General features: G+C 47.4%; 1 protein-coding gene across 1 annotated transcript in view; it reads right to left on the reverse strand.

Moving 5' to 3' along the window:
- The window catches only part of aars2 (alanyl-tRNA synthetase 2, mitochondrial (putative)), a 102,926-nt gene that overhangs the window by 10,741 nt on the left and 70,277 nt on the right, over nucleotides 1–21,908 (reverse strand). Inside the window, exons 15-19 of the mRNA XM_078542817.1 lie at nucleotides 20,606–20,743; nucleotides 17,530–17,633; nucleotides 14,835–14,943; nucleotides 7,131–7,253; nucleotides 5,455–5,565 (exon numbers count right to left, since the gene is read on the reverse strand). Of these exons, the coding sequence (XP_078398943.1) occupies nucleotides 5,455–5,565; nucleotides 7,131–7,253; nucleotides 14,835–14,943; nucleotides 17,530–17,633; nucleotides 20,606–20,743 (585 nt within the window). The remainder of the gene's footprint in view (nucleotides 1–5,454; nucleotides 5,566–7,130; nucleotides 7,254–14,834; nucleotides 14,944–17,529; nucleotides 17,634–20,605; nucleotides 20,744–21,908) is intronic.

Here is a 21,908-nt window from a genome sequence, read left to right on the forward strand (position 1 = left end):
CACCACCATCCCAGCCCCCCCCCCCCCCCTCTTCGTCTTCTCCCCTATGCCAGACCAGCTACACCCCCCCCACCCCCACACCACCACACCACCCCCCCTCCCCCAACACCTCACCCCCTCCCCCCCCTCCCCCTCTCCTCATCTCCTCTCCTCCACGTCCCCATCTCCTCTCCCCCACAACCCCTCTCCTCATCTCCTCTCCGGCACATACCCATCTCCTATCTCCTCTCCTACACATACCCATCTCCTCATCTCCTCTCCTATACATACACATCTCCCCATCTCCTCTCCTGCACATACCCATCTCCTCATCTCCTCTCCTGCACATACCCATCTCCTCATCTCCTCCTACACATACCCATCCCTCTCCTACACATACCCATCTCCTCATCTCCTCTCCTACACATACCCATCTCCTCATCTCCTCTCCTATACATACACATCTCCCCATCTCCTCTCCTGCACATACCCATCTCCTCATCTCCTCTCCTGCACATACCCATCTCCTCATCTCCTCTCCTACACATACCCATCTCCTCATCTCCTCTCCTACACATACCCATCTCCTCATCTCCTCTCCTACACATACCCATCTCCTCATCTCCTCTCCTATACATACACATCTCCCCATCTCCTCTCCTGCACATACCCATCTCCTCATCTCCTCTCCTGCACATACCCATCTCATCATCTCCTCTCCTGCACATACCCATCTCCTCATCTCCTCTCCTGCACATACCCATCTCATCATCTCCTCTCCTACACATACCCATCTCCTCATCTCCTCTCCTGCACATACCCATCTCCTCATCTCCTCTCCTGCACATACCCATCTCATCATCTCCTCTCCTACACATACCCATCTCCTCATCTCCTCTCCTGCACATACCCATCTCCTCCATCTCCTCTCCCTACACATACCCATCTCCTCATCTCCTCTCCTACACATACCCATCTCCTCATCTCCTCTCCTACACATACCCCTCTCCTCATCTCCTCCCACACGCACCCTTCTACTCTCCCCCTCCCACACATACCCCTCTCCTCATCTCCTCCCACACGCACCCTTCTACTCTCCCCCTCCCACACATACCCATCTCCTCATCTCCTCTCCTGCACATACCCATCTCCTCATCTCCTCTCCTGCACATACCCATCTCCTCACCTACACATACCCATCTCCTCACCTACACATACCCATCTCCTCACCTACACATACCCATCTCCTCACCTACACATACCCATCTCCTCACCTACACATACCCATCTCCTCACCTACACATACCCATCTCCTCATCTCCTCTCCTACACATACCCATCTCCTCTCCGACACATACCCATCTCATCTCCTCTCCTACACATACCCATCTCCTCATCTCCTCTCCTACACATACCCATCTCCTTATCTCCTCTCCTACACATACCCATCTCCTCACCTACACATACCCATCTCCTCACCTACACATACCCATCTCCTCAACTACACATACCCATCTCCTCACCTACACATACCCATCTCATCTCCTCTCCTACACGTACCCATCTCCTCATCTCCTCTCCTACACACACCCATCTCCTCATCTCCTCTCCTATACATACACATCTCCCCATCTCCTCTCCTACACATACCCATCTCCTCATCTCCTCTCCTACACAAAACCATCTCCTCATCTCCTCTCCTACACAAAACCATCTCCTCATTTCCTCTCCTACACATACCCATCTCCTCTCCTACACATACCCCTCTCATCTCCTCTCCTACACATACCCATCTCATCATCTCCTCTCCTACACATACCCATCTCCTCATCTCCTCTCCTACACATACCCATCTCCTCATCTCCTCTCCTACACATAGCCATCTCATCTCCTCTCCTACACATACCCATCTCCTCACCTACACATACCCATCTCATCTCCTCTCCTACACGTACCCATCTCCTCATCTCCTCTCCTACACACACCCATCTCCTCATCTCCTCTCCTATACATACACATCTCCCCATCTCCTCTCCTACACATACCCAACTCCTCATCTCCTCTCCTACACAAAACCATCTCCTCATCTCCTCTCCTACACAAAACCATCTCCTCATTTCCTCTCCTACACATACCCATCTCCTCTCCTACACATACCCCTCTCATCTCCTCTCCTACACATACCCATCTCATCATCTCCTCTCCTACACATACCCATCCATCATCTCCTCTCCTACACATACCCATCTCCTCATCTCCTCTCCTACACATAGCCATCTCATCTCCTCTCCTACACATACCCATCTCATCATCTCCTCCCCTACACATACCCATCTCCTCACCTACACATACCCATCTCCTCATCTCCTCTCCTACACATACCCATCTCCTCACCTACACATACCCATCTCCTCATCTCCTCCTACACATACCCATCTCCTCATCTCCTCCTACACGTACCCATCTCCTCATCTCCTCCCCTACACATACCCATCTCATCATCTCCTCTCCTACACATACCCATCTCCTCATCTCTCCTCTCCTACACGTACCCATCTCCTCTCCTACACATACCCATCTCCGCATCTCCTCTCCTACACATATCCATCTCCTCATCTCCTCTCCTACACCTACCCATCTCCTCATCTCCTCTCCTACACCTACCCATCTCCTCATCTCCTCTCCGACACATACCCATCTCCTCATCTCCTCTCCTACACATACCCATCTCCTCTCCTACACATACCCATCTCATCATCTCCTCTCCTACACATACCCATCTCCTCTCCTACACATACCCATCTCATCATCTCCTCTCCTACACATACCCATCTCCTCTCCTACACATACCCATCTCCTCTCCTACACATACCCATCTCCTCATCTCCTCCTACACGTACCCATCTCCTCATCTCCTCTCCTACACGTACCCATCTCATCATCTCCTCTCCTACACGTACCCATCTCATCATCTCCTCTCCTACACGTACCCATCTCCTCTCCTACACATACCCATCTCCTCATCTCCTCTCCTACACATACCCATCTCCTCATCTCCTCTCCTACACATAGCCATCTCATCTCCTCTCCTACACATACCCATCTCATCATCTCCTCCCCTACACATACCCATCTCCTCACCTACACATACCCATCTCCTCATCTCCTCTCCTACACATACCCATCTCCTCACCTACACATACCCATCTCCTCATCTCCTCCTACACATACCCATCTCCTCATCTCCTCCTACACGTACCCATCTCCTCATCTCCTCCCCTACACATACCCATCTCATCATCTCCTCTCCTACACATACCCATCTCCTCATCTCTCCTCTCCTACACGTACCCATCTCCTCTCCTACACATACCCATCTCCTCATCACCTCTCCTACACATAGCCATCTCCTCATCTCCTCTCCTACACATAGCCATCTCCTCATCTCCTCTCCTACACGTACCCATCTCCGCTCCTACACATACCCCTCTCCTCATCTCCTCTCCTACACCTACCCATCTCCACATCTCCTCTCCTACACCTACCCATCTCCTCATCTCCTCTCCGACACATACCCATCTCCTCATCTCCTCTCCTACACATACCCATCTCCTCTCCTACACATACCCATCTCATCATCTCCTCTCCTACACATACCCATCTCCTCTCCTACACATACCCATCTCATCTCCTCTCCTACACATACCCATCTCCTCTCCTACACATACCCATCTCCTCTCCTACACATACCCATCTCCTCATCTCCTCCTACACGTACCCATCTCCTCATCTCCTCTCCTACACGTACCCATCTCATCATCTCCTCTCCTACACGTACCCATCTCATCATCTCCTCTCCTACACATACCCATCTCCTCTCCTACACATACCCATCTCATCATCTCCTCTCCTACACATACCCATCTCCTCTCCTACACATACCCATCTCCTCATCTCCTCCCACACTTACCCATCTCCTCATCTCCTCTCCTACACGTACGCATCTCCTCTCCTACACATACCCATCTCATCTCCTCTCCTACACATAGCCATCTCCTCCCACACATTCCCATCTCTTCAGCTCCTCTCCTACACATACCCATCTCCTCATCTCCTCTCCTACACATACCCATCTCCTCTCCTACACATACCCATCTCATCATCTCCTCTCCTACACATACGTATCTCCTCTCCTACACATACCCATCTCATCATCTCCTCTCCTACACGTACCCATCTCCTCTCCTACACGTACCCATCTCCTCATCTCCTCCTACACGTACTCATCTCATCTCCTCCCACACGTACCCATCTCCTCATTTCATCCCACACCGACCCTTCTACTCTCCCCCTCCCACACCTACCCTTCTAGTCTCCCCCTCCCACACCTACCCTTCTACTCTCCCCCTCCCACACCTACCCTGCTACTCTGCCCCTCCCACACCTACGCTTCTACTCTCCCCCTCACACACCCACCCTTCTACTCTCCCCCTCACACACCCACCCTTCTACTCTCCCCCTCCCACACCCACCCTTCTACTCTCCCCCTCACACACCCACCCTTCTACTCTCCCCCTCACACACCCACCCTTCTACTCTCCCCCTCCCACACCCACCCTTCTACTCTCCCCCTCACACACCCACCCTTCTACTCTCCTCCTCCCACACCGACCCTTCTACTCCCCCTCCCGCAGCCATCCTTCTACTCTCCCCCTCCCACACCTACCCTTCTACTCTCCCCCTCCCACACCGACCCTTCTACTCCCCCTCCCACACCTACCCTTCTACTCTCCCCCTCCCACACCCACCCTTCTACTCTCCCCCTCCCACACCCACCCTTCTACTCTCCCCCTCCCACACCCACCCTTCTACTCTCCCCCTCCCACACCCACCCTTCTACTCTCCCCCTCCCACACCTACCCTTCTACTCTCCCCCTCACACACCCACCCTTCTACTCCCCCTCACACACCCACCCTTCTACTCTCCCCCTCCCACACCTACCCTTCTACTCTCCCCCTCACACATCCACGCTTCTACTCCCCCTCCCACACCTACCCTTCTACTCTCCCCCTCACACGCCCACCCTTCTACTCCCCCTCCCACACCCACCCTTCTACTCTCCCCCTCACACACCCACCCTTCTACTCTCCCCATCCCACACCCACCCTTCTACCCTCCCCCTCCTGACTTGGAAATATATCGCCATTCCTTCAGTCACTGGGTCGAATTCCTTGAATTCTCTCTCTAACAGCACTGTGGGTGTACCTACACCTTCACTACCACCTTCTTGAGGGAAATTAGGGATGGGCAATAAATGCTGGCCTAGCCAGCGACGTCCACATCCCATTAATGAAAAAAAAAACCTGTCTCCCCACTCCACCTTGCAACCCCCATATTGCTCTCTCGTGTTATCTCATATTCCTGGTCTCCCGCTCCCCTCACGTTCCACTCTGGGTCTCCCCACGTTCACATACCGCCCTAGTCTCCAGCTTCCTAATGCCAGTGTTGGCTGTTCTCTGTAGAGTTCGGAGCCTCTCCTGTAGAAGTTGGCGTTGGCGATGCAACATCACTGCTCCATCCACCACCTGAGAATCATAACTTTCTGTGAGTACACCGCTCTCACTGCAAATTCGTAAAAACAACCCCAGAACTTAGCCACAAGTCACAGCTCAGCACCAGTACTCACACCAGAAAGCCCTGCGCTGTTGGAGGGTCAGCGCTGCACTGTCGGAGGGTCAGCACAGCGGGAGCACTGCGCTGTCGGAGGGTCAGCGCTGCACTGTCGGAGGGTCAGCATAGCGGGAGCACTGCGCTGTCGGAGGGTCAGCGCTGCACTGTCGGAGGGTCAGCGCAGCGGGAGCACTGCGCTGTCGGAGGGTCAGCCCTGCGCTGTTGGAGGGTCAGCACTGCACTGTCGGAGGCTCAGCACAGTGGGAGCACTGCGCTGTCGGAGGGTCAGCGCTGCACTGTCGGAGGGTCAGCACAGTGGGAGCACTGCACTGTCGGAGGGTCAGCACAGTGGGAGCACTGCGCTGTCGGAAGATCAGCACTGGGGGAGCACTGCGCTGTCGGAGGGTCAGCGCTGGGGGAGCACTGCGCTGTCGGAGGGTCAGCGCTGGGGGAGCACTGCACTGTCGGAGGGTCAGCACTGCGCTGTCGGAGGGTCAGCGCTGGGGGAGCACTGCACTGTCGGAGGGTCAGCACAGCAGGAGCACTGCACTGTCGGAGGGTCAGTACAGCGGGAGCACTGCACTGTCGGAGGGTCAGCACAGCAGGAGCACTGCGCTGTCGGAGGGTCAGCACAGCAGGAGCACTGCGCTTTCGGAGGGTTGGCACTGAGAGAATGCTGCTGCCGGAGGGGCAGTACTGAGGGAGTGCTGCACTGCCAGAGGGGCAGTATTGAGGGAGTGCTGCACCGTTGGAGGGGCAGTGCTGAGGAAGTGCTGTACTGCCAGAGGGTCATTACTGAGGGAGCGCTGTACTGTCAGAAGGTCAGTGCTGAGGGAGTGCTGCACTGCCAGAGGGTCAGTACTGAGGAATGCTGCACTGCCAGAGGGGCAGTACTGAGGGAGTGCTGCACTGCCAGAGGGTCAGTACTGAGGAATGCTGCACTGCCAGAGGGGCAGTACTGAGGGAGTGCTGCACTGCCGAAGCAGCAGTACTGAGGGAGTACTGCACTGCCGGAGGGGCAGTACTGAGGGAGTGCTGCACTGTCAGAGGGTCAGTACTGAGGGAGTATTGCACCGTCAGAGGGTCAGTACTGAGAGAATGCTGCACTGCCAAAGGAGCAGTACTGAGGGAGTGCTGCACTGCCAGAGGGGCAGGACTGAGGGAGTGCTGCACTGCCAAAGGAGCAGTACTGAGGGAGTGCTGCACTGCCAGAGGGGCAGGACTGAGGGAGTGCTGCACTGCCGGAGGGTCAGTACTGAGGGAGTGCTGCACTGCCAGGGGGGCAGTACTGAGGGAGTGCTGCACTGCCGGAGGGTCAGAACTGAGAGAATGCTGCACTGCCAGAGGGGCAGTACTGAGGGAGTGCTGCACTGCCAGAGGGGCAGTACTGAGGGAGTGCTGCATTGCCGGAGAATCAGTACTGAGCAACTTCAGCACTTGGAGATGTTTTGACTTTTGGGTGGATGTAAAAGATACTCACGTCTGTTAGCTGTCCAAGCTGCTTTGACAGCTTCTGAGCGTCTGACAGTGACTTCAATCCACCATTGAGCCGCACAGAGAGAGAATCAACTTCCTCGGCCAGCACCCGACCCAGCTCTCGAGCCTGGGGCACAGGGGATTAGAAAAAGTCAAGGCCATAAGCCTGCCAGATACACATACTTCTCAGCAAAGGTATGTATTTATTTTAATTTTATTTCTTTTTCACAATTTCAGAGCAATTGTGAGGACATGGAAACAGAGCTAGCTAAAGTGAACTGGCAAGTTAGTTAATGGATAGGTCAATAAGAGATGCAGTGGCAGACATTTAAGAGGATATTTCAGAATAGGTAGGTAAGTATGTTGTGAAGAGGACATGAGGAGGTTGCAGATGGATGTAGATAGGCTGAGTGAGTGGGCCAACATCTGGCAAATGGAGTTAATGTGGGAAAATGGGAAGGTGTTCACTTTGGCAGGAAGAACAAAAAAAGCAGAGTACTATTTAAATGGAGAACGACTGCATAATTCTGAGGTGCAGAGGGATCTAGGTGTTCTAGTAGGAGTCAAAAAAAGGTTCGTATGCAGGTACTACAAGTAATCAAGAAGGTTAATGGAATGTTATCCTTTATTACGAGAGGGATTGAACATAAAAGTAAGGGTCGTGTGGACCCGAAACGTCGACTCTTTTCTTCTCCACCGATGCTGCCAGACCTGCTGAGTTTTTCCAGGTAATTCTGTTTTTGTTTTGGATTTCCAGCATCCGCAGTAGTTTTTTGTTTTTATAAAAGTAAGGATGTTCTGCTTCAGTTATACAGGGCATTGCTGAGACCACATCTCGAATACTGTGTGCAGTTTTGGTCTCTTTATTTAAGGAAGGATGTAAATGCATTGGAGGCAGTTCAAAGGAGGTTTACTAGATTGATACCTGGAATGAGTGAGTTGTCTTATGAGGAAAGGTTGGACAGACTGGGCTTGTTTCCACTGGAGTTTAGAAGAGTGAGGGGTGATTTGATTGAAGTGTACAAGATCCTGAACGGCCTTGACAAGGTGGACATCGAAAGGATGTTTCCTCTTGTGGGTGAGTCCAGCACTAGGGGGCACTGTTTTAAAATTAAGGGTCGCCCTTTTAGGACAGAGATGAGAATTTTTTCTCTCAGAGGGATGTGCGACTTTGGAACTCTCTGCCTCAGAAGGTGGTGGAGGTGGGGTCATTGAATAGTTTTAAGGCAGAGGTAGATAGATTCTTCGGCAAGCGAATCAAAGGTTATCGGGGTTAGATGGGAATGTGGAAATCGAAACACAAGATCAGCCATGATTTTATTGAATGTCAGAGCAGGCTCAAGGGGCCGAATGGTCTACTCCTGTCCTATTTCTTATGTTTTTAATACACAGAATAGATACATTCCAACAAGAAAGAAAAATTTCAAGGGGAGGACCCACCATCTGTGGTTAACTAAAAAAGTTCAAGATAGTATCAAACTTAAAGAAAAAACATAACTGTGCAGAGATGGGTGTCAGGTCTGAAGATAGGACAGAATATAAAAAAAGCAAAGAATGACTAGAAGGAGAGAAAAATTAGAATACAAGAGAAAGCTAGCTACAAATAGAAAGATGGATAGTAAGAGTTTCTATAGATATTTTAAAAATAAAGTTAACAAAGTGAGCACTGGTCCTATAGAAAGTGAGTCTGGGGAATTGATAATGGAACATAAAGAGATGGCAGATGAATTGAACAGGTATTTTGCATCAGTCTTCACTAAAGAAGATACAAGTAACATCCCAGAAATAACTGTAAATCAGGAATTGGAAGGGAGGGAGGAACTCAGGAAAATAGTACTGAGCAAATTGTTGGGGCTGTGGGCTGACAAGTCCCCAGGTCCTGATGGACTACATCCTCGGGTCTTAAAAGAAGTGGCTCGTGAGATCGTTGATGCGTTAGTTTTAATTTTCCAAAATTTCCTAGATTTGAGGAAGGTTCCATTAGATTGGAAAATAGCAAATATAACACCTTTATTCAAAAAGGGAAACTACAGGCCAGTTAGCTTAACATCTGTCATAGGGAAAATGTTGGAAGCTATTATTAAAGATGTTTTAGCAGGGCACTTAGAAAAGTTCAAGGCAATCAGGCAGAGTCAACATGGTTTTGTGAAAGGGAATCATGTTTAACCAATTTATTGGAGCTCTTTGAAGGAGTCACATGTGCTGTGGATAAAGGGGAACTGGTGGATGTACTGGGAATTGAATACAAAAGTAGGGAGGTTATGGTTCAATTGTACAGGGCACTAGTGAGTCCACATCTAGGGCAGTGTACAGTGTCGGTCACATTATTGAAGGAAGGATGTAAATGCATTGGAAGCAGTTCAGAGAAAGCTTACTAAACTAATACTTGGAATGGACAGGTTGTCTTATGAGGAAAGGTTGGACAAGCTAGGCTTGAATCCACTGGAGTTTAGAAGAGTAAGAGGTGACTTGATCCTGAGGGGTCTGGACAGGGTGGATGTGGAGAGGATGTTTCCTCTTGTAGGAGAATCTAGAACTAAGGGCCACTGTTTAAAAATAAGGGGTCGCCCATTTAGGACAGAGATGAGGAGAATTTTTTCCCTCAGAGTTGAGTGTCTTTGGAACTCTCTTCCTCAAACTGTGATGGAAGCAGAGTCTTTGAATATTTTTAAGACAGAGCTAGATAGGTTCTTGATTAACAAGAGGGTAAAAGGTTATCGGGGGTAGGCAGGAATGTGCAGTGGAGGTTACAATCAGATCAAACATGATTTGATTGAATGGCAGAGCAGGCTCGAGTTGCCTACTCCTGCTCCTAATGTGTAGGTCACCCCAAAGTGGTTTACAATCAATGGTGTGCGTCAATGTAGGAAACACAGCAGCCAATTTGTGCACAGCAAGCACCCACAAACAGCAATGTAATAACGAATAGATAATCTATTTTAGAGATGTTGTTAGAAGGGTAAATATTGGCCAAGATATCGGGGAGGACAGTTGTGCAAGTTTTGTTTCCTTTATCAATTCTCGGGATGTGAGTGTTGTTGGCAAGGAGCTGCAGTCGTGATGACCTCCACTTGAACCGGGCTGGGACTAGTGTCCTGGCGAATTGTATAACTCGGGTGTAGAAAGGGCTTTAAACTAAATAGTTGGGGAGGATTCATGTGAGTGGAGATGTGGAAAGTTAACGAGAAGTGACAAGATAATAGTGCAGGGTAGCAATATGGGTAATGAAAACCAGAGTGTGCAGGAAGGGGCAGAGTGTACAAACGCAGGAGTGCACCAGCAAACAGGATCAAGGTGAGAAAACTGGATGAAAAGATAGAATTGAAAGCTCTTATTCTGAATGCACGCAGCATTTGTAATAAAATGAATGTGAATTGAAAGCGCAATATGAAATAAATGGGTATGATTTGATTGCCATTTAAGAGATGTGGTTGCAAAGTGACCAAAGTCAGTAATTGCGTATTCAAGGGTATTTAACATTTCGGAAAGATAGGAAGAAAGGAAATGTGGTTGAGCTCAGTAATAAAGGATGAGATCAGTACAATAGTGAGAAATGATCTTGGCTCGGATGATCAAGATGTAGAACCAGTTTGGAAGGAAATAAGAAATAGCAAGGGAAAAGTCCCTGGTGGGAGTAGTTCATAGGCCTCTTGACAGTAGCTACACTGTAGGACGGACTATAAATCAAGAAGTAATGGGGGCCTATAAGAAAGGTACTGCAATAATCATGACAAATTTAAATCTTCATATAGGCTGAACAAATCAAACTGGCAAAGGAAGTTAGCCCGGATGATGTGTTCATAGAAAGTATTCAGGACAGTTTCTTAGAATAGTCCATTCTGGAACCTATCAGCGAACAGGCTATTTTTAGACCTGTCAATGTGAAATCACAGAATCAGAGTGCATTAGAGGCCCTTCGGCCCATCGAGTCTGCACCGACACGTGAGAAACACCTGACCTACCTACCTAATCCCATTTACTAGCACTTGGCCCATAGCCTTGAGTGTTATGACGTGCCAAATGCTCATCCAGGTACTTTTTAAAGGATGAGAGGCAACCCGCCTCCACCACCCTCCCAGGCAGTGCATTCCAGACCGTCACCATCTTGAACTTATGCCCCCTTGTGGCTGACCCTTCAACTAAGGGGAACAGCTGCTCCCTATCCACCCTGTCCATGCCCCTCGTAATCTTGAACACCTCGATCAGGTCACCCCTCAGTCTTCTCTGCTCCAATGAATACAACCCAAGTCTATCCAACCTCTCTTCATAACTTAAATGTTTCATCCCAGGCAACATCCTGATGAATCTCCACTGCACCCCCTCCAGTGCAATCACATCCTTCCTATAATGTGGCGACCAGAACTGCACACAGTACTCCAGCTGTGGCCTCACCAAGGTTCTATACAACTCCAACATGACCTCCCTACTTTTGTAATCTATGCCTCTATTCATAAAGGCAAGTGTCCCATATGAGATAGGATTAATTGATGATCTCATGTTAGAGGCTCATTTAGGTAAGAGTGATCATAACATAATAGAATTTCACATTTAGCTTGATAGTTAGAAACTTAGGTCTGAAACTAGTGTCTTAAACTCAAATAAAGGCAAATAAATGCAAAGGTATTAGAACAGAATTGGATACAGCTGACAGGGAAAATAGGTTAAAAGACTAGAGAAACAGTAGCAGACATTTAAGGAGATATTTCCTGACTCTCAACAAAGTTTTATTCCATTGATAAAGATGAGAAGGATGCGCCATTTGTGGCTAAGTAAGGAAGTTAAGGATGGCATCAAATTCAAAGAAAGGGCATAAAATGGAAAAATTTTAGAAACTAGAAAAGGCTAGAAATCCTGCAGCGAGTAACTCACTTCCAGACTCCCCAAAACCTGCCAACATCTACAAGACACAAGTCAGGAGTGTGATGGAATATTCTCCACTTACCTGGATGAGTGCAGCTCCAACAACACTCAAGAAGCTCGACGCCACCCAGGACAAAGCATCACTTGATTGGCACCCCATCCACAAACATTCACTCCCTCCACCACTGACGCACAGTGATAGTAATGTGTACCATCTACAAGACACACTGCTGAAACTCACCTCCTTAGACAGCACCTTCAAAAACCACGACCACTCCCTCTAGAAGGACAAGGGCAGCAGACAGATGGGAACACCACCACCACAATGATTCCCTTCTAAGCACATCACCATCCTGACTTGGAAATATATTGCCGTTCCTTCACTGTCGCTGGGTCAAAATCCTGGAACTCCTTTCCTAACAGTACTGTGGGTGTACCTACATCACATGGACTGCAGAAGTTCAAGAAGGCAGCTCACCAACATCTTCTCAAGGGCAATTAGGGATGGGGAATAAACGCTGGCCTAGCCACCGAAGCCCACATCCAGTGAATGAATATAAAAAATACCTACACCACATGGACTGCATAGGTTCAAGAAGGCAGATCACCACCACCTTCTCAAGGGCAATTAGGGACAGGCAATAAATAAATGCTGGCTTCGCCAGTGACACCCGCATCCCATAAATAAATAAAAAGAATAAAGAGGGAGAAATCGGAGTATGAGAGAAAACTATCAAGACATATAAAACAGTAAAAGCTTCTATAAGTATATAAAAAGAGAGTAGTGATCATGAGCATTGATCCCTATAGAGGATGAGACTGGGGAATTCAGGGATAAATGGTAGCATAATGGTAATGTCACTGGACCAGTAATCTTGAGGCCCTGGCTAATGCTCTGGGGACATGGGTTCAAATCCCACCATGGCAACTGATGGAACTTAAATTCAATGAATAAAATCCACAACTGAAAGCAAGTCTGGTCAATGGTGACCGTGTAACTATCATCAATTGTTCCAAAAACCCACCTGGTTCACTGGTGTCCTTTAGGGAAGGAAATCTGCTGTCCTTACCCAGTTTGGCCTACATGTGACTTCAGAGCCACAGCAATGGCTGAGCAAACCACTCAGTTCAAGGGCAATTAGGTTGGGCAACAATGCTGGCCTTGCCAGCGATGCCCACATACCATGAAAGAATAAAGAAAATTAATCATGGGAAGCAAGGAAATGGCAGAGACTTTGAACAAGCATTTTGTATCTGTCTTCACAGTAGAAGACACAAAAAGTGCCCCAAGAATAGTATAAAAGCAGGGGGATGGAGGGTGGTGCGTTGAGGGAGAGAGCAACTTCAAATAATCACTATGACTATACCGCCACCTGGAAGTTTCCATTCAAGTCATTCACCATCCTGACTTGGAAATATATCGCCGTTCCTTCACTGTCGCTGTGTCCAAATCCTGGAACTCCCTCCCTAACAGCACTGTGGGTGTACCTACGCCACATGGACTGCAGCAGTTCATGAAGGCAGCTCACCACCACCTTCTCAAGGGCATTTAGGGATAGGCATTAAATGCCTATGACTTGTAAGACAGCCACATCCTGTGAAAGAATTTTAAAGATGGGGTTGCAGGCCCTCAATCACTAATTTTTGTAATTTTATTTCTGCTTCAGTTTTGACTTTTAAATGAACCTTGACTGAATCTTACTTTGTAGGCATTGATTTAAGCCTAGGCATGATTGTGCTTCAAATAATTAATCAATAATAATCAGTAGTGATATTAACTGCTTCCCCAAGACCTTGTTTCTCATACTGTCCATTCACAGCTGATATTTGGTCTACATCTTTGTTTTTCCTTTTCAAGCTAGATGACTAAATTAAAGTTGCCTTCTGTTTATCAGAAGTTCTTTTTCTTACTGCATTTGATGATCCTTAAACTACAAGCCAGGGCAATGAATAGCCTTACACATGGGGTGGTCAACTATGGTGTGGAATCAGGAGATGGAGTTTGATTGATGCCCAGACAACCTGGTTGGATAGCAGATGGGAAACACCTTCAAAAGATGCATAAACAGCCTGAACATTGTGAAGTCTGCAAAGCCTTGTAGTGCCTGAGAGAAGAATTTGATAAGGGCTCATATTTACCAAGACACTTGTTTTGAGAAAGCCTCGAAGGGCTGGAATGGAGCCAGAAATTTGGCTTAAAGGGAAACTGCTTCCAGGATTCGCTACTGCAGCCGAAGTAATATAGTATGTACCTGCCATACAGCATGTATTTGTAATATAGTATGTACCTGTCATATAGCATGTATTTGTAATATAGTATGTACCTGCCATATAGCATGTATTTGTAATATAGTATGTACCTGTCATATAGCATGTACCTGTCATATAGTATGTACCTGTCATATAGCATGTATTTGTAATATAGTATGTACCTGTCATATAGCATGTATTTGTAATATAGTATGTACCTGTCATATAGCATGTACCTGTCAAAAAGTATGTATCCGTAATATAGTATGTATGTACCTGTCATATATCATGTATCTGTAATATAGTATGTACCTGTCATAAAGAATGTCTACTATGGAGGTTCTTTTCTTATACAGTAGTTTCTCCTTTCAATAAAGTTATCTTTCTTTTTTTAAATTATTAATTATAGTTGATATATCACTATTATTATCACAATGATCATTATCCAATATTTAATAAGATTGCTGTTTCAACACATTACTTGGCATTGTCACTCACTCCTGTTAGTGTACAGCTTTGAACCTCAGTGAGACTCCATAAGGGACTCTCACGTCCTTACTGAATTTACTCCAGCAGGGACCTCGCTCTAGACTCTCACCTCTTTGGCCTCCTCTCCTGTCACAGCCACTATTCTGCTGATGCCCTTCCCCAGCTGCCTCTCCCAGACAATCGCCAGGTCCCCGATCAAACCCGTCCGCAGCAAATGCCTGCAAGAAGACAGTGAAGACAGGAATTGAAAGTAAATCTCCCTCTAAAGTGTCCCCATCAAACACTCCCAGGATAGGTACTGCATGGGGTTCAATACAGAGCAACGCTCCCTCCACACTGTCCCCATCAAACACTCCCAGGACAGGGTTAGATACAGAGTAAAACTCCCTCTACACTGTCCCTACCAAACATTTCCAGGGCAGGTACAGCACGGGGTTAGATACAGAGTAAATCTTCCTCTACACTTTGATTAAGGCAAAATACTGCGGATGCTGGAAATCTGAAATAAAAACAAAAAGTGCTGGAAAAACACAGAAGGTCTGACAGGATATATGGAGAGAAAGGCAGAGTTAACATTTCAAGTCCGTATGACTCTTCTTCAGAACTAAAGAGAAGTAGAAATGTGGTGAAATATATACAGTTTAAGGGGGGTTGGAACAAGTGAAGGTGGATAGAGGGCCAGAGTGATAGGTGGAGGCAAAGGAGAGATTGCAAAAGATGTCATAAACAAAAGGTCAAAGGGGTGTTGATGGTGGTGAACAAAAACAGAATTACCTGGAAAAACTCAGCAAGTCTGGCAGCATCGGCGGAGAAGAAATCAGTTAACGTTTCGAGCCTTCATGGCCCTTCGGCAGAACTGGAGCATAGTTAGAAGAAGGGAGAAATATAAATTGGTTTAAGGTGGGTGGAGGGGGGGGAAGAGACACATTGAGGGTGTGGTGTGGTGATTGTGGAGATGAACAGATAATCAAAAGATGTCACAGACAAAAGGGTCAAAGAGGTGTTGAAGGTGGTGGTCTTTGTCTGAGAAAAGTGCTAATTAAGAATGGAAGACAGGATATTCAAAGTACAGCTCTAGTGGGGGTGGGGTGGAAAGACTAAAGGTTTTAGTTTTAGATTTAAAAATAATGGAAATAGGTGGGGAAAGAAGAATCTATATAAATTATTGAAAAAAAAGGCGGGGGGGGGGGAAAGAAACGGGGTGGGGATGGGGGGAGGGGGAGTTTAAGATCTAAAGTTGTTGAATTCAATATTCAGCCCGGAGGGCTGTAAAGTGCCTAGTCGGAAGATGAGGTGCTGTTCCTCCAGTTTGCGTTGGGCTTCACTGGAACAATGCAGCAAGCCAAGGACAGACATGTGGGCAAGAGAACAGGGTGGAGTGTTAAAATGGCAAGCGACAGGGAGGTTTGGGTCTTTCTTGCGGACAGACCGCAGGTGTTCCGCAAAACGGTCGCCCAGTTTGCGTTTGGTCTCTCCAATGTAGAGGAGACCGCATTGGGAGCAACGAATGCAGTAGACTTGATGGTGGTGATACTGGCTAAAGGAGGTGCTAATGGTGACATTAAGGGTAAAAAGCAGGATAAGCAAGTGACAGATGGACCTGGTGGGGGTGGGGTGAGGGGAGGGGACAGTGGTGGGAAAAGAGATCGAAATAGGCTAAAAGGTGGGGATAAAACAATGAATAAAAATAGAAATAAATTTAGAAAAATAATAATAACAACAGGTGGGGAAAAAAATATATAAAAATTAATAAATAAAAATGAGTATTTGAAAAGAGGGGATCAAAAAGAGGTGAGGATGGAGGAGAGAGCTCATGGTCTGGGAGGGAGAGTAAGGTGTGAGGGCAGAGGCGTGGGAGATGGGTCCTGCTCTTGTGCCCACTTGTCTGTCCTTGGCCTGGTGCGATGTTCCAGTGAAACTCAACGCAAACTGGAGGAACAGCATCTCATCTTCCGACTAGGCACTTCACAGCCTTCCGGACTGAAAATTGAGTTCAACAACTTCAGACCATGGACTTTCGCCTCCTCCTCACCCCTTTTTTCAAATATTCATTTTTATTTTTTAACTTTTATATATATATTTTTTCCCACCTATTTTTATTATTATTTTTCTAAATTTACTTTTATTTTTATTCATTGTTCTATCCCCACCTTTTAGCCTAATTCGATCTTTTTTGCCACCCCCACTAGGGCCATCTGTCACTTGCTCATTCTGCTCTTAATGTCACCATTAGCACCTCCTTTAGCCAGTATCACCACCATCAACACCCCTTTGACCTTTTGTCTATGACATCTTTTGCAATCTCTCCTTTGCCTCCACCTATCACTGGCCCCCTATCCAGCTCTACCTGTCCCACCCCCATTAAACAGTATATATTTCACCATATTTCTATTTCTCTTTAGTTCTGAAGAAGAGTCATACGGACTTGAAGCGTTAACTTTGTCTTTCTCTCCACAGATGCTGTCAGACCTGCTGAGTTTTTCCAGCACTTTTTGTTTTTGTTCCCTCTATATTGTCCATTCAAAAACTCTCAGGACAGGTACAGCACAGGGTTAGATACAGAGTAAAGCTCCCTCTACACTGCCCCCATCAAGAACTCTCAGGACAGATACAGCACAGGGTTAGATACAGAATAAAGCTCCCTCTGCGCTGTCCCCATCAAACACTCCCAGGACAGGTACAGCACAGGGTTAGATACAAAGTACAGCTCCCTCTACTCTGTCCCCATCAAACACTCCCAGGACAGGTACAGCACAGGGTTAGATACAGAGTGAAGCTCCCTCCAGTCAGAACTGGTTACTCACGTCCCACAGCAGAGTTCCACAGAAGTACGCTGTTTGTTATCTGAATGCAGTAACTGTTCAACAGGCACCCCGACCGACACCACACGCACAGAATCTGGATATACCTGACACAAAAAAAGATGAGGTGGCTCTTAGTACAAATGCAGCAAATCCATCAGCTCCTGTTTACAGAATGAGCAAGGGCCTAAATAATAGCATCTTCCCAAGTCTCCAAATGTTGAGGTGCCTTTCATATGTCCTCAGCCATTCATCCTCAATTCCAGCTCATGCCAAAGTCCAGACCAATCCTCTGCTCTGCTGTAAGCAGTTACTAGGGGGCAGGTGACTTGGTCTGACTGGGGCAGAAGATAGGCAGTAACAACTGGAATCAGTACTGGGGCAATGGAGGGGGACAATCATATGGGAATCCTCTTTCTGATCATCAATGGACACCATTTAGCTGCTCCAGTTCAGTACTGAGGGAGTTTTGCTTTATTCATTCATGGGATGTGAGCATCACTGGCTAGACCAGCATTTATTGCCCATCCCTAGTTGCCCTTGAGAAGGTTGTGGTGAGCTGCCCTCTTGAACCGCTGCAGTCACAGTGCTGTTAGGAAGGGAGTTCCAGGATTTTGACCCAACATCAGTGAAGGAACGGCGACATATTTCCAAGTCAGGATGGTACATGGCTTGGAGGGGAACTTCCAGGTGGTGACGTTCCCATGTGTCTGTTTCCCTTGTCCACCTAGATGGTTGTGGTCGTGGGTTGGGAAGGTGCTGTCTCTGGAGGCTTGGTGAGTCCCTGCAGTGCATCTTGTAGATGGTACACACTGCTGCTACTATGCGTCAGTGGCGGAGGGAGTGAATGTTTGTGGATGGGGTGTCAATCAAGTGGGCTGCTTTGTCCTGGATGGTGTCAAGCCTCTTGAGTGTTACTGGAGCTGCGCTCATCCAGGCAAGTGGAGAGTATTCCATCATATTCCTGGCTTGTGCCTTGTAGATGATGGACAGACTTTGGGGAGTCAGGGGGTGAGTTACTTGCCGCAGGATTCCTAGCCTCTGACCTGCTCATATAGCCACAGGATTCATATCGGTAGCCCAGTTCAGTTTCTGGTCAATGGTAAACCTCAGGATGTTGATAGCAGGGGATTCAGTGATGGTAATGCCATTGAATGTCAAAGCGCGTTGGTTAGATTCTCTCTTGTTGGAGTTGGTCATTGCCAGCACTTGTGTGGTACAAATGTTACTTGCCACTTGTTAGCCCAAGCCTGGATATTGTCCAGGTCTCGCTACATTTGGACATGGACTGCTTCAGTATCTGAGGAGTCACGAATGGTGTTGAACATTGTGCAATCGTCAGCGAGCATCCCCACTTCTGTCCTTATGATGGAAGGAAGGTGATGAAGCAGCTGGAGATGGTTGAGCCTAGGACACCAGCCTGAGGAACTCTTGCAGTAATGCCTGGAACTAAGATGATTGACCTCCAACAACCACAACCATGTTCCTTTGTGCTAGGTATGACTCCAACCAGTGGAGAGTTTTCCCCAATACCCAGCAACTCCAGTTTTGCTGGAGCTCCTTTGACATTCGGTCCAATGCTGCCTTGATGTGAAGGGCAGTCACTCTCACCTCACCTCTGGAGTTCAGCTCTTTAGTCCATATTTGAACCAAGGCTGTAATGAGGTCAGGAGCTGAATGGCCCAGACAGAACCCAAACTGGGCATCAGTGAGCAGGTTATTGCTAAGCAAGTGCCGCTTGATATCACTGTTGATAACTCCTTCCATCACTTTGCTGATGATCGAGAGTAGACTGATGCGGCAGTAATTGGCCGGGTTGGATTTGTCCTGTACCTTGTGTACAGAACAAACCTGGGCAATTTTGCACATTGCTGGGTAGATGTAAGCGTTATAGCTGTACTGGGACAGCTTGGCTAGGAGCACTGCAAGTTCTGGAGCACAAGTCTTCAGTACTATTGCCGGAATGCTGTCAGGGCCCATAGCCTTTGCAGTATCCAGTGCCTTCAGCTGTTTCTTGATATCACATGGAGTGAATCGAATTGGCTGAAGATTGGCATCTGTGATGGATCAACCACTCGGCACTTCTGGCTGAAGATTGTAGCAAATGCTTCAGCCTTACCTTTTGCACTGCTGTGCTGGGCTCCCCCATCATTGAGGATGTGAATATTTGTGGAGCCTCCTCCAGTAAGTTGTTTAACTGTCCACCATCATTCACGACTGGATATGGCAGGCCTCCAGAGCTTAGATCTGATCCATTGGTTATGGGATCGCTTAGCTCTGTCTATCGCTTGCTGCTAATGCTGTTTGGCACGCAAGTAGTCCTGTGTTATAGCTTCACCAGGTTGACACCTCATTTTTAGGTATGCCTGGTGCTGCTCCTGGCATGCCCTCCTACGCTGTTCATTGAACCAGGGTTGATCCCCCTGGCTTGTTGGTAATGGTAGAGTGGGGGATATACCAGGCCATGAGGTTACAGATTGTGTTCGAGTACAATTCTGCTGCTGCTGATGGCCCACAGCGCCTCATGGATGACCAGTCTTGAGTTGCTAGATCTGTTTGAAATCTATCCCATTTAGCACGGTGGTAGTGCCACACAACACAATGGAGGGTATCCTCAATGTGAAGGCAGGACTTCGTCTCCACAATGACTGTGCGGTGGTCACTCCTACCGATAGTGTCATGACAGATGCATCTGCAGCAGGCAAGTTGGTGAGGATGAGGCCAAATATGTTTTCCCTCTTGTTAGTTCCCTCAGCACATGTTGCAGACCCAGTCTAGCAGCTATGTCCTTTAGGGCTCAGCCAGCTCGGTCTGCAGTGGTACTACCGAGCAGAGTACATTCTGTGCCCTTGCCACGCTCAGTGCTTCCTCCAAGTGGTGTTGAACATGGAGGAGCGCTGATTCATCAGCTGAGGGAGGGATGGAGTGCAGCACTGTCAGAGGGTCAGTCCTGAGTGAGTGCTGCTGCCATGCGGTCGGTCCCGAGGTGGGGGTCACTAATGAGGGCGGGCCGGTGCACTGTGAAACAGGGAGGACGGGGAGTCTGACAGAAAGTACAAGGCACTCTTGGTGCTGTTACCTCATCGACTGTCCTGAGCCCAGTGATGTGGTTGACCTGATTTAAAGGGATCTCTGCTGTGTACACAACCTCATCACTTCGAATCAAATCTAGCACAATCTCTTCCACTTTCTCCAGCTGCTGCCCAGTGACTGGAACCTGTAACACAGAAACAACAGGTTAAACTGGATCAGAATCCCATCAGAAACAACAGGTTAAACTAGATCAGAATCCCATCAGAAACAACAGGTTAAACTGGATCAGAATCCCATCAGAAACAACAGGTTAAACTGGATCAGAATCCCATCAGAAACAACACATTAAACTGGATCAGAATCCCATCAGAAACAACAGGTTAAACTGGATCAGAATCCCATCAGAAACAACACGTTAAACTGGATCAGAATCCCATCAGAAACAACACGTTAAACTGGATCAGAATCCCATCAGAAACAACAGGTTAAACTGGATCAGAATCCCATCAGAAACAACACATTAAACTGGATCAGAATCCCATCAGAAACAACACATTAAACTGGATCAGAATCCCATCAGAAACAACACATTAAACTAGATCAGAATCCCATCAGAAACAACACATTAAACTGGATCAGAATCCCATCAGAAACAACACGTTAAACTGGATCAGATTCCCATCATAAACAACACATTAAACTGGATCAGAATCCCATCAGAAACAACAGGTTAAACTGGATCAGAATCCCATCAGAAACAACAGGTTAAACTGGATCAGAATCCCATCAGAAACAACAGGTTAAACTGGATCAGAATCCCATCAGAAACAACACATTTAACTGGATCAGAACCATATCAGAAACAACAGGTTAAACTGGATCAGAATCCCATCAGAAACAACACGTTAAACTGGATCAGAATCCCATCAGAAACAACACATTTAACTGGATCAGAACCATATCAGAAAAAACAGGTTAAACTGGATCAGAATCCCATCAGAAACAACACGTTAAACTGGATCAGAATCCCATCAGAAACAACAGGTTAAACTGGATCAGAATCCCATCAGAAACAACAGGTTAAACTGGATCAGAATCCCATCAGAAACAACACATTTAACTGGATCAGAACCATATCAGAAACAACAGGTTAAACTGGATCAGAATCCCATCAGAAACAACACGTTAAACTGGATCAGAATCCCATCAGAAACAACAGGTTAAACTGGATCAGAATCCCATCAGAAACAACAGGTTAAACTAGATCAGAATCCCATCAGAAACAACACATTAAACTGGATCAGAATCCCATCAGAAACAACAGGTTAAACTGGATCAGAATCCCATCA

Source organism: Cetorhinus maximus, chromosome 5 (genome assembly GCF_964194155.1).
Source record: "Cetorhinus maximus chromosome 5, sCetMax3.hap1.1, whole genome shotgun sequence".
Classification (NCBI taxonomy): Eukaryota; Metazoa; Chordata; class Chondrichthyes; order Lamniformes; family Cetorhinidae; genus Cetorhinus; species Cetorhinus maximus.